Source organism: Empidonax traillii, unplaced genomic scaffold, assembly GCF_003031625.1.
Source record: "Empidonax traillii isolate 1590-97213 ecotype Southwest subspecies unplaced genomic scaffold, ASM303162v1 scaffold104:size2570737, whole genome shotgun sequence".
In the NCBI taxonomy this organism is placed as follows: Eukaryota; Metazoa; Chordata; class Aves; order Passeriformes; family Tyrannidae; genus Empidonax; species Empidonax traillii.
In genome coordinates, this window is record NW_020955297.1 from 400,964 (window position 1) to 414,454 (window position 13,491).

General features: G+C 47.0%; 1 protein-coding gene across 2 annotated transcripts in view; it reads left to right on the forward strand.

The window, feature by feature from the left end:
- SETD5 (SET domain containing 5) overlaps positions 1-12,995 on the forward strand; it is a 64,485-nt gene extending 51,490 nt beyond the window's left edge. For both annotated transcript variants that reach the window (XM_027882243.1, XM_027882242.1), the window contains 6 exons: positions 868-924; positions 2,333-2,800; positions 4,468-4,748; positions 7,585-7,718; positions 10,437-10,510; positions 10,700-12,995. In XM_027882243.1, coding sequence (XP_027738044.1) covers positions 868-924; positions 2,333-2,800; positions 4,468-4,748; positions 7,585-7,718; positions 10,437-10,510; positions 10,700-11,299 — 1,614 coding nt within the window. In that variant the 3' untranslated portion in view covers positions 11,300-12,995. The remainder of the gene's footprint in view (positions 1-867; positions 925-2,332; positions 2,801-4,467; positions 4,749-7,584; positions 7,719-10,436; positions 10,511-10,699) is intronic.
- Positions 12,996-13,491: the final 496 nt, after the last annotated feature.

A 13,491-nucleotide genomic window follows, 5' to 3' on the forward strand; every position in this document is an offset into this window, starting at 1 on the left:
GATCAAGTTTTTTTAGACTGTTTTTTGACCTTTTTAGACTAGAAACAAATTAGAGGATCATTAGCCCCTATAGGAGTGACTAGAAGCATGAGGACATGCATCTACTTTTTTCTGTGGAGTTTGTCAGAATTTTTTTTAGTTAACAAATTTGAGATTCTCAGTTTTCTAAGGATTTCTGCTTTGCAGAAGATGGTGAGTCCTGCCATATATCTCTGGGAAACCTTCTTCTCTGATTCTATTTTAGGCCTGCTCATTAGCATGAAAAGGGAAGTGCTTAGGAAGGAGCCCTTAACTGTGCAGTCAAGGGCATACACTGCCTTCACTGCTAGGTGCTCAGATGATATGACATTTCATAAAGCTGGCTGTCCACACCTCTTCTCTTGACTTTATCTGGAAAGGTGACCCACGGTGGATTGAAGGAGACTGTTTTGTTTTATAGTGTAATGTCTGTGAAAGGTCACCTTAGTGTTGGAGGGATCTTAGTTTACTTTTTGGGCTAAACCAGACTTTCCATGTCTCCCATTTTCTCAGAATAAACACCATAAATTTCTTTCTCTATATTTCATGGTGCAAACTCTATCTGACAGAAATATAAAGAGTATGATGCTGCTTTTCTTAATGTTCAGGTGCCGGTTTGGGTTCTGAGTTGCATCATGAGATGCAGTAACCCAGTCCTATCTGTGCTCCCAGGAACCTTTAGAACGCACTTAACCAAAACCACGTTGCTGTCCAGGCTGGGGCCGGTTCCCGGGATAGTTTTTGTTTAGAGTAGCCATTGCTAACCTGCGTTGCTTGTATTTTGTACATTGTATTTTGCTTCTCGACTTTTTAAGTAGATTAATAACTAGATGCTTTTCCCTCCTCTAGAACGTATCCTCCCCCGAGAGTTCCCCTGCGCATAGGCCCGAGTCCATGTCACCTGAGGTAGTTACTGCACCTGGGCCCCGGGAGCGCGTGTGCCTGTGCCTGTGGTGGGAGGGGAGGGATGCGGGGCATGGAGGCATTGGGAATAAGGGGCGGAGCATTAGTCACGACAAGGCTGAGGAGAGCTCTCAGGGTTGTCACAAGAGAGCAAACAAATTGAAGACTGGAATTTTTGATTCACTTGTTGGCCCTGGTGGGAAGACTTGATATGTCTCGGCTGTTGAGGGGACTCTGCAAATGCCATCATCAATGTCAGACCCAGCCCAGCAGATAAGTGGTCTGTGATATTTACTCAGCAGTGCCAAAATGCCTGCTGGGGAAGGGAAAGCTTTCCCCACTAGTTTTGACTTACAGGCACACAATGGTGCACCTGACCTGCTCTCTTCAGCCTTGATACATCTAAAGCTGCTCACTTACAGACTGAAAATGTTGAGGAGATGCCACAAAGTAGTATTTTGCTTACCTACTGCCTTGTTGTAAAATATGCTCAGAGACTGTTTCATGGTAAAAAATATGTGCTCATCTCCAATGTGGTGGATTACTTGGAGCTGTAATACAGCAGGGGAAACGTTCTCAACGACAGCAGGAGAGGAGAGCTGGTGCCTGGTGCTGCTGTGTTTTTCCCTCTGCACTGTAGTCCTGCAAAGAGGATGAAATCTTGTCAGTTATACTCATTGTCTGAGATCCCGACATATTAACGTGGTGAAGGAGATGATTATTCTGCTGCCCTGGAGGGTTTTTGGCACTTCAAGTAGATAAATGGATATACTGTTGTATCAGTGCCTAGTGCTCCAGAAACTGTGACAGCACAAAGATGATGCCATTGTGGTTTTGTTGCATATTGTAAAATGTAGAAATGCAGTAAAAATTAAATGAATGTACTATTGTTGGAGATTTCCAAAGCTCACAATAAGTGAAAACAAATGGCTTAGATGTCCTGGGTATTTTATTGTTAGGAAGTTAGTAGTGGCTGACTTGGGAGAGTCAAGAACTTGGCTAATACAACAGCAAAAGGACAGCAGAAGTTTTCTGTTCTCTCTCCATAATTAATATAGCTACTGCTATGTGTTAACATCAACTTGGGGACGTATGAGGCAATTGAAAATGCTGGTTTTAATTCACTGACTGCCTGGGGATAGTGCCAAGCCTTATCCTCTTGCTGCAGAAAGACTGCTGAAGGGGAAAGGGCATCCCATACCGGACAGCTGAACGGATCATTGTTTAGTCTGTGGAATGGGCAAAACAGAACAGTGTGGGAGAGACCCTACGGGGTAATCAGAAACGAACTGGGAAGCAGGAAGCTAGCATTGTACAGAGCACTTTCTGACTTAAATTTCTCTTTCCACCCTTGCCTGACACTTTCCCTGACTTCCCGCCCCCCTGCCTCTATCCTTCTCGGACTTTCCAGGTCTGCCTCCGATCCGACCTGGATTCGAAGGGAGGGTACTTGGATTCCAGCGCAAACACCTGCCAAGAACGGCCATCGCTGCTCAGCTTTGGATCCTCTGATGTGGCTCCACAACCCTCCACAAACTCTACTTCAGAGATGAACTTCCCAGGGAAAAGTGGGGAAGCACAGATGCTGCTACGAAGCTCTGATCAGGCTTTTCGGACAGAGTTTAATTTAATGTATGCCTTCTCCCCATTGAACGCTATGCCACGTGTAGATGGGTTGTTGCGGGGGTCTCCTCCTTTGGGAGAGAGGAAGCCCGTGAATTCGGAAGCGGGATGCTGCAGATCTCCTGCCGAGGGGTATTTCGGCAGACACGAGTCGGGGCTGCTCAAAGAGACGGCGCACGGCTCCATGTCCCCCTGCGGCGAGAGGGCTTGCGAGGGCGCCAGGGCTGCTCCCCAGAATCCGCCGCAAAGGAAGAAGGCAAGTATTCCTGAAACAGAAATCCTTAGCTTGCAGGAACCTCTGTGGGAACTGTAAACACCACGGGAAAGGCTTACAGGGAGAACGAAGAGAGTCTGGGTGACTAATCCAGGCATCCAGTGCCTGGGTGAAAACAGTTGTTAAAAGAGAGAGAGTTACCCTTTAGGCAAGATTTTGATGTGAGGTGGAAGGAAAAGACCACAGTGAAAATACCTCTTCTGGGAGCACAGAAAGTAGAGCAGGATGCTGGCAGCTTTCATCAAGAGTTGTTAAAATGAGACAAGACCCAGAGCAATAATACAGTGCAGCTGTACAGCTGGTGTAGGTGTTATTTATCGGGATGAAAAGGGTCCTTAGTAGGTAAGAGGGTCTAATGTTTCAAAAGAAAACATAGTCTGTTTATTAGAACATATTAGAACATTTCCATAACATTGCATAGAAAGTAGATGAAGGTCATTACTTAAATGTTAGCTCTTTGAAACTAAAACCACAGGAATATGTTTTAAAGAAAGCAAATACTGGTTTCTAATAGCAGGCCAGTGACCCTCATGGGACTAAAACTGAGTGAAAATGGTAAGTCAAGGTCGTGCTGTGATAAAACTGGGTACTTGTGGGACAAATACTGGTGCCTTTTCCTGTACTTGGATTTCTTTTTTTATGTCAAATGTGGTAACTCTGATCACTTGTATAACTGTCCAGCTGGATGGAATATCTCATTTCCATTCCATTTTTGGGGCTCTTGATTTTTTTTTTCCTTTGGTTTTCTTTTAAAGCTACACTTATCTTAAAACCTTCATATGTTGAGTTACTTTTGGAAATACCCTGTTGAGTATTTTAGCATCATAAAGCCTTCTGTATGGGCATTGAGTCATAGTTGATAAATTCTTTAGCAGAGCTGCCTTCTCTGAGTCCTTTATGGCTCCGTGCCTCATAATAACTCTGAGGGAACACACACTGAAAGATAAAGGCTCAGCTGGAAATATTTTGGTTCTGCTGTCCCTGTGTTGCAGGACTGGGTTATCTTTGGTTGGTGTCTTTGACAAATGTGAGACTGCTTTGCAGAAAATACATTTTACCTTTGCTAAAAGCAGTTTGTTTAGGTGGCAGTACTGGAAGTTTGCGATGCCTCCATAGCAGAGGAACCTGCTGTAAGCAAGTTGAAATTCTGTGCTAGGCTTCACCAAGCTTTTGGCATTAATGTGGCTGAACTAGTACAGATGAATGGGGCCCTGAAGATGCCAGTTCTGTGAAGAAGGCTCTTATTACCTCTTCTGGGGATTTACAGATATTGCAAAAAAATTTACATAATATCACAAACCGGAGAGTGTGAAGGGTTTTGAGAGAAGGGAGGATATAGAGGCTTGATGCTTGAATGTGCGTGCATGTCCTGGAGTAATGTGAAGATCCAGGTTGTTAGAGAAGCAAACTAGCTGGATGTTTCTGCAGAAGTAATGGTCATAAAAAGTAAAAGGGGATTGATCATGGCAGTCCGAATTTGTACCACTTAGCTCTGCAGATTCAGGAAGAGTTGATAATCCCACTATGCTTCATCAAGTTTTATCTGCAAACCCAGAGAAACATATTTTTTTAATGGTGTGTGGGCACATTCCTCCTCCTTGTCCTAGTCCACTGCATTCCCTGACTCATGTCCATGCTGTCTCTCCCAGGTATCCCTACTGGAATACCGCAAGCGGAAACAGGAGGCCAAGGAGGGCGGCGATTCGGTGCGAGGGGCAGGGACCCCCACCCGGCAGGGCAGCAGCTCCTCTGGGACCGACACAGACGGCCCGTCGGGCTCTGCAGCGCGAACTCCGTCCTCCCCACAAAGTGGCTTCTCCCCTTCTCATCCCTCCCTGCCTCACGTAGAGGACGTCAGCCCACCGGACTCGAGGGGCTGTGGTTCTTCATCATCACTCAGCAAATCCCAGGAGAGCATCAGCAGTAGGTGGTGAGTGTTATTCTTGCAAGCCAGCCTGAGATTGCTCCACAGGGCAGGACTGAACTCTAGGAGGCATTTCCATAACAATATGTGCAGTGGGATGGATTCAGTTGGGTCTCTTGGCATTGTTCTCTTTCTTAATTGCCAAACAACCGTGAAGGATACCAGCAGCCTTCTCAGCCTGCCCTTTAGTTCTTGGTTTAGATACCAAAAATCTGTCTTGAAACATACGAAGTTAAGCAGTTGTTGCTATTCCACCAGTTCCCTTTTGAGGTCTTGGGTTGGAAGGTCTTGCCCATGCAATGAAAATGTAATCCAGATCTTTTCTTGATGATCTTTCCACGCTTTTTGGACATGAGTGATACTAAGTCCACTCCTATTCTGAAGGGAAGGTCACAGCCCTGTGCAGCTTTGCGTTTGAGAAACAGGGACAGAGCAACAACCTCAGCTTTCCTAATGCCCTGTAAATACGGCTCAGAGAATGGTTACCAGACTGTGGTTGGTGTCTTGCCGAGTGTGGCTCTGTAGTGCCGGTGCAGTGATGGCTGGGATGTCCTGACTGGAACTGTGTAGGACACTGGCTCTGCTGTTCCGCATTCAGGTTCTGTTTGTGCACACCACGGGCAGAAAGGCACACGCACCTTTCCTGATGCTGATCCTCCACGTCCGTGGCTGTGTCACTGCTCAGCTAATGGCAGGGGGATGGCAAGGGGAGAGATGCAAAGCAATGCTGAAGGCAGTGAGAAGTATGAAGTTTATGTTGAAAGTGCTTGGGTACTTGGATGAATTTGCAGGAGTAATAAGATCTCTTTCCTTCCTTTTTCCATCAGTTTTCAAGCAGAGATTAATAGAAACAATTTGTCTTGTATCTCTCTGACAGTTCTCTGTCTACCAGATGACCTTCTGTCAGATCCCGGGACAGGCCACAGCTGAGGCAGTCTGCTAATGATTAGTTTACCTTCATTATTCTGTTATCAAATAGTCTATACAAAGGATAATATCCCATGCTCTTCCCCTCCTGTGCAGCTTCCTTCCGCCTGTAAAAGAGCAGGGAAAAAAAAAAAAAAAAAACAAACTGAATGAGCTGAAACTAATTCAGGGTGAGGTGTCAGTGTGGCATTCTTGCTTTAGTAGCATGTTTTATGTGCTGTGAGCTTCATGTGCTGCTCTGGCTTCAGTTTCTCACATGGTTTCAGGAGCAAGTATTGTGTGGGAATAAAGATCCTATTGTTATGGGACACTGGATATAAAGTTGAAACCATGCTGATACGTTTTGAAATGGGATTAAGTAGATTTGCTGCCCTTTAAATTCTTGGGTTTCTGTGTTTTAATGGGCAAGGCTGACAAACGTACAGTCACCTTGTACTTTTAAAAAATACATTAGAACCTGCATGTTTCTGAGCTAAAGTTGTGACCCAATTTCATCTTTAACTCTCAGTGCTTACATGTCAGATACATTTCCAGATAGTCACAATAATGTTGGAAACAGAAAAAAATGGTGGGAAGTAAAATTCCATGCCTTAATTTGTAGCGTTTTCCAGATTTTTGCTGAATTCTGCAGTAATTGCTGATAGCTTTCATTTAAAAAAAATGGAAGTTTGTCTCCTTCTCTTGCCAAGATACAACCATCACAAAGTAAACAGATGTGCTGCTGCCCAGTAAACCCAGCCTTGCAGCAAACTGTCTCCAGCAAAACAACAGCAGCCAAGGAATATGTGAATTCACCCCCTCACCCCATTCACCTCCATGAGGTGTGAACTCTGGCCTCTTCTCCCTTCTGCTTCAGTGAGGGTGAACTTCAGTGCCAGGGCTATTTATTTAAAAAAAAAAACAAAAATAATTAAAAAACTATTATATAAAGCACAATTTTCCGTAAATATTAAAAAACTAAGTACAGAAATCAGTTAATATGCTGTTAGACTGCATGCTTATATGGTATGCAGTGCATTTAATATAATCTAAGTTTATAAATTTCAGGCATTTTTAAGGCACACATTCTTCAGTATCCAGAGTAAAGGTGTTATAAATCCCAGGTCAAGGTGATGCTGTCTTATATGCTGAAACATGTATTTCTACAGAGATTTGGATGGTCCTGTGCATGATAGATGGAATGTTGACCCAGAGGTCTGGGATTTGTCTGTGGCCCTGTTTTTCTTCAACAGATTGGCTTTAGGAAAGCCATTTGACCTCTGTTTCACCCTCAGACAAGACATTTATATAATGGAACGCTATCTAGCACTAATCTTGAGTGGAGAGTTTTCACACTACAAAATAAGCAGGACAGAGTGTCATTAGTGGGCAAAATGGCCAGGCAAGTTCTGCTCCAGGAATGTTGCATTATCCAACTGTTGCCTTGGCACTGTATTATCATAAAGGTATTGAGTTCCCTTCTTTTCAGTTTGAATAAAAGTAATTATGGAAAATCACTGTATTTAATCTACCAGGATTTTCAAAATGCTGTTGAATTTCAAAGCTTTTTTTTTTCTGTAATCAGGTAATTTACTGAACTGGATGTTTAGACCATGTTTTCGATAAAAGACTTGGTTTTCTGGTCACGATATCCAGGGACTGTCAGTCTGAAATCCCGCCAGAGGTTTTTTACATGGCAAAGGCAGTTCAGAAGTTTATTCCTTATCTGTCTAAAGACCTGGTAGTCTCTGATCCTTCCTTTCTGCAGTAGGGGTTTCCATTTGCACTGGCATGGTACCGGTGAACTTAAGCAGAGACTTTTAAGACAAACCCATGTTGTGGTTACACCAAGGAGCCCTCATCCCCTGTGCATTGGTCATGTTGTTTCCTGGCTGTGTAATAGCAGTCCTCAGCTGTTCCTGGGTTTTTGTTGCAGGATGGTCCCGACATCGGTGGAGAGGCTCCGAGAGGGCCGGGGGATACTTGAGAAGGTGCTGAGGAGTGGTGCAAAGGTGTCCCAGAGACACGAAGCCTCACCTACCTGTGACAGTGCTGTTGAGAAGGATGCAGGTAGGACAGTGAAACTTTTGGACATTTGGCTGTGGGAAATGATGGCCAGCTTGTCTGTGAAGTCAGTTGTACCTTCATCTTTAACATTATCAAATTTGCCTTCTGCAAACCGTACTTTATTGTTATTCATGTTTGCTTCAGCCTATATCCCTCTTCTATTAGACCTGGAAGACCACTGGGTTTCTCCAGGGGTTGGATTCAAGACTGCCTGCATCTTGGCTCTGACAGGGACAGCTTCTTTGTCCTTGGACAGATGGGTTAGTACCTCATGTGCTAGGAAAGTGCTGTCATTTAATTCTCATTGGTTGAACATTCAGACCAATGTAATGTCTTATTTCTGAGCATTTTAGGGCAAATATATATTTACTTCATTCCAAATCTGACTTTCCCCCCCTCAGTTGCAGTAAGGTGTATTTGAGATCAGTCTCTGAAAACTGGTGTTTCATCAAGGCTTTTCCTGGTTTTGTACACCTAGGCACATCTTTTCAGTTCTTTTTCTTCATCCAGTCTTGAGAGGAAATCCTCTTCCCTATCAAAATTGTCACATTTTCATGGGACCCTACTGGGAATCTCTTCCCTGTCTTTCCCATACCAGTGGAAGTGGCTTTCTTGGCCCTTCTTTTTCAGAAGGGTAGGCAAAATCCTGGCTCCTGCAACAGGCCTTTGCCCACTGTAACCTGTACATCTCTGTCTCTTCAGTGTCACCCAAAAGTTAGGCTGGAATTAAACTTTGATCTGCAGTGGTACAGTCTTCTTTCTTGTTACATAAATCGCATCCCACTCTGAGCTGTGAAAACCTAATGCTGCAGCTGACAAAAGTCGTCTTGTCTCCTTCATCCCAGCACAGCAAAATATGTTTTTTTGTTCTTTTGCTTAGTGTGGCAGTTTCTTCAGCAGCTTGTTTAGATTCTAGTTTATGTTCTTGTTTAGATTTTGTGAGCCATCTTCCCTCCCCCAGTTGCTGCTCTGCTTCTTCATGAAACAAATGGGTGGCCGAGTCCGTGCCATTCCTGGTAGCATCTGGAATGGTGAAGATGCGCATGTTCACTTGATGCTGTAACAGATAATACTGAGGGGAACTGAAAAATCCCAAACTTGGAGGTTTGCTGATGAGGCATGTAGGAATGAAATGGAAATTGTGTGCATTCCACGCTTCTGAGAACCGCAGCTGCTCCCAGCTAAAGCTGTCACTTCATATATGCTTTAGGTTGACACAGGCCAGTACTGCCAAGAAAAGCAGTTCTTCATGTCCTTCCTAGTGCAGGTATTGGGAAATGGGGGAAGGAAAATGTTGGCTTTAGCTTTTAAGTTTACATAAAGCAAATTCAGGAAAGTCATAGTTTATTTACCCTTTGTAATTTAGTCTTTCAATAGTCTTTAACTTGTCAAGGATTTTTCTGAGAACCAGCACTGGCAGTAGGTTGTGCAGCCCTGCTGGCGTGCCCGGCCATTTAAAAAGCAGTCTTTAGATTTCTTCTGATTCTCATACTCCACTTCTGTGAATCACAGAGATCTCTTGGATTGAACAGTTAGTCTCTTCAGTGCATGACTGCTTAACAAAAACATGCCCCGAACTTCCAAATTTTGCCTTTTGCAGTACTGAGTGTGTCGCCTACAGCAAGTCCAAGAGCCACTTGCTGCATCGATGTCATTTCAGACATGGAAGGTGGCACAGAACACGTGCTGGAAGCTTCATGCCCCAGTTTCTGTGCAGGTCTGTGCCCTGAGGAAAAAGGCTCCTGAGCCTCAAGAGCAGACAAGCTCTGTCCAGATCCTTGTTAGCTAAGGCAGCACTGTGGTGCAGCACAGAGAGGACAATGGCAGCAGAGCCACGGGCACTGCTGACACTGGTGCTCATGCCAGTGCAGCTGGGGCAAAGCCAGACCTGTCTGGCAGAAGTACAGAGCAGACTGAGGCAGCGTGTCCTGTTTCATGACTGAGACACATCTGTCATATAAATTTGATACTAATACCAATAGTGTTTCACCAAGGCATTTCAAATCTGGCTGCTGAGAATCCCTGAGATGCTGCAGATAAACAGCTCTCTGTCATTAGTCTGCAACAGAACTCTGATGTGAAGCCTCCTCGTCCCAAGCAGCTTCACCCCTACTGAAGAAAGCAGGATTGCCAGCCATGGTTACAGGGGTAGCAGCTGAAACATACACATGGCTCAGGGGCTGGCTCACTGCAGGAAGTACTTCTTGCCTACCCTTGGAGGAAAACCTGCCACAGGATCCTGCTGACAGCCCTCCAGGAAGGGACAGTTTTGTCTCCTGAGCTTTAACTGTATCCATTGTGGATTCCTGTGACCAATGCTGAGTGGGAAATTGCCAAGACCTTAGAAACCATCTTCTGCCTCTGGTATCCTACTGAGGAGCCAGGGGAGCCCAGGCTGTGTCCATGCTGAGTCTCTAGGTATGGCCATTCAGGAACAGGCTGGTCCAAGGCAGGTGGGCTTTGTGCTAAACCAGAGTACACTGGGGAGAGGAGAGCAGCCCTTCTTCACACGTGTGGCTGTTTGTACATGTTAAGGTTTCCCATTTGTCTTCTGCTGAGATTTTCAGCCTCTGGAGTGCTGATGCCTGGGAGGCTGCTCTGGTCTCAGCTGCTGCTGGATGCAGATCACGAGGGCTGGGCTCTGTGGTGCCATTTGAGAGGGAGCTGCTGTCCAGCCTCAGTCCAGAGGGTGAGCTTTAACATGCTGCCTGTACATTGCAGACACAGCAGAAGGAGACACTCCAGAAGCCCACAAAGGACCAGCAGTTTACAGTCCTTCTCGGTACAGCTACCAGGTAAATGCTTTCATGTATTATCTGCACATTCTGAAATAAAACCTTTAAAGAGATAAGAGGGGAAACTGGCCTTGGCTGCCAATTGTTCCCAGTCCTGCTGCACTAAGTACCTTCATCATGAGAAAGAGGTAGGAAACGTGAAAGTCAGTCTGACATGGCTTTTCTTTTTTTTCCCCACGCCTTGTTCAGCTGCTGCAGTCTGACAGTCCCCAGGCGGAATCACAGACCCTGCTCCAGCAGAGCTCCTCCCCATACAGAGGGCACCTCGCGCCGTCTCCTGGATACAGCTACCGAGCAGCAGCACAGAGGACAGGACACAGCCTCTCCCATGGTTCCTCAGAAACATCCCTCTCCTCCACCTCGTACTCCAGCCCTGCCCACTCGGTCTCCACAGACTCCTCTGCCCTGTTTGCAGGGACCTCGGGGTATTTCAGCAGCCAGCAGCACTCTGGCAGCATCAGCAGCAGCCTCTTGAGGAAGAGCTGCCCTGCGGCTGCCAGCCCGGCACAGCAGACGGCTGTGGACTCTCTCTCCTCCGAGTCGGGCTCCCAGCCCTGCACGGGCGTGTCAGGCTCCTCCTCCGCTCCCCAAAGTGCTCGCTCACTACAGTCAGACTTGCGGACTATCAGTCTGCCCAGCTCGGGGCAGTCTGTGCTCTACCAGGGCTCCCGGGGCGCAGTGATTTCCAGTGCACAACACTATCAGCACCGCGGGGGAGGCAGTGTCCACCAGTACAGACTGCAGCAGCTTCAAGGTTCTGGAGTAAAGACTCAAACAGGACTTTCCTAGGACTGCCTGGACTCCAGGAGGACAAAACTGCCCATAGCTCCTTCCAGTCACCTCTGGAAGTGGCTCCTGGGCCGGTGTTGGGAGCTTGCACCTGATGCTGGGGTGCCAGGGGTCAGAGGCTGAGGTCTGAAATGCACGGGTGAGATTTGTGAGCAGTATTGGCCTCTGGCCTGGTAGGAGAACGCAGATTTCTCTGAGGCAGAGACTGTAGCAAAGCAGTTCCCTGATGCGTGGGTACATTGCAAAAACAAAAACAAAAAAAAAGGAAAAAAAAAAAGGCAAATGGTTCAAGTGCAATGACTGTGGCACAGCCTCTGTCTCTGGTCCGTGCCCGTGGCCACAGTCACTCATGCAGCACGGACATCGTTATGAATTTGAAAGCAGTTTAAAGGAAACGTTGGGAGAAGTTAACTCCAATCTCTTTATAGGTCAGGTTCTCAGTGCGTTCTGGGGAGGGCTTTAATCCGTTACGATCATTCCAGTCACAAGCAGATGAGCGCACACGGCTGCCTTTGGGCCTGGGTCACCACTGCCACTGTCAGAGCTTTTTCCAGGACAGCAGTCTCTGCAAATGTGAACTAGCACGGGAGGGGGTTGGAGCGTGTGCCTGTCGCTGCAGAGGGTCTGGGGTGCGCTGTCATGTGCTGCTTCCTTGTAGGGCTGTCGTGAACGAGTGTTCTAAGGTCGCTTAAGGAGTCTGTGAGCAGGAGCACGGCCGAGGCTGTGCTGTCACATGCTGCCGTGCCGGGGGTCTCTGGCTCCTGATGTGGAGACGTGGGGGGTGACCAGGGGCCTGATCAGTCAAGTGATGCTGCGGTGCACGGGGGCTGCAGGTGGAGGAGCAGGGGCTGCCGAGTGGTAGTGCTGGGGCGTTGGGTGCAGACCCCGGGCTGTGCCGAGCCAGAGGCTCTTGGGGCAGTGCCGTGCAGGGTCTTTCCCAGCTGCCGTAACCCACCGAGCGTGGCAGGAGAGCCAGCCCAGACACAGTGCGCTGTCTGTTCAATTCCATACGATTGCCAGCTTCTTTCTCACTTGTTTACTGTAATATCGGGCGTGTTTTTATTTATCTAATTTTATATTCAGTTATAACCATAGTAGGTTAGCTAATATATGACAGGTGTCATCCCTGGTGCTGCAGTGGAACTTCTCCTTTCTCTTGGATAACATAATGCTGTGAGTCTGTCTCCCCTGTCCTTTCAGATGCACAGTCTTCTTCCTCTTTTTTTAGGACTGTTACAGGTTTCTCTAATTCACAATTGAAATCAGGTGTTTGTTCAGCCTAGGGGAGACTTTTAAAATATTGAAACAAAGAGTAACTTTCTCACACTGTCTGGCTGTGAGCGTGTTGGGATGGAACTTGTCACCCCGCAGTTGGGTGTCTGTATACTGTATAAAATAGGTGTAAACTTCACTTGGCTTAGCCCTGGGGATGCAGCCTCCCCTTTCGTGCTCTGAGCAGCACGGGGCAGGCAGGCTCTGCCCTGCCAGGCAGTGGGAGGGGGCCAGGGGGGCCCTGCCCAGAGGCTCCAGCACCTTTGGGCACAGCAGGGGGGCAAGAGGGAGGGACCCTGGAAAGCTCTAGGAAAGGTGGGGGCTGTAGCTTCTTACTCTAGTGGAGTTTTTACACCATGCTGTAACATTTGAACTTTCACAAGAGATGTAATAATTTTGATAATAAAAATACTTAACTTGAAAACCAGTATTTTGGGGGTTCTATTTCCTTACCACCTTGAGCCCAGGATGTGGGGTGAGGGGGTGGGAGTATATTGGTCTCCCTTCCTTGTCCCTGCAGGGTAAGCAGAGGAGCAGCCCTGCAGACCTCCCTTCTGCCAGCATTTCGTGTGAAGCCGGGGGCTGCTTTGGGAGCTGCTGTTCCTGAGGAAATTCCCTGAGCTTCTGGCTGGGGTTTTGGGATTGTGGCTGCGCTGCTGTTCTTGCTCCTCATCTTGGGAGGAAATGGTGTGGAGGATGTCCCCTGCACCACTGCAGCTGCTTCAAAACCTGCTTTCTGGTGCACTGGTAGCCAGGGTTTTCATGTTGCTTGCCTTTTCCTTAGGAAGCCTGAGATGGGCTGAGCCTGGAGTGAGGCCTACCACGTGTGTGCAAGTGCTGGTCTGAGATGCCCACGGCTGGTGTTTGACCACCCTCACCATGAGAACATCCCTCCTGACACCTTTTGGGACAGTGTCTGC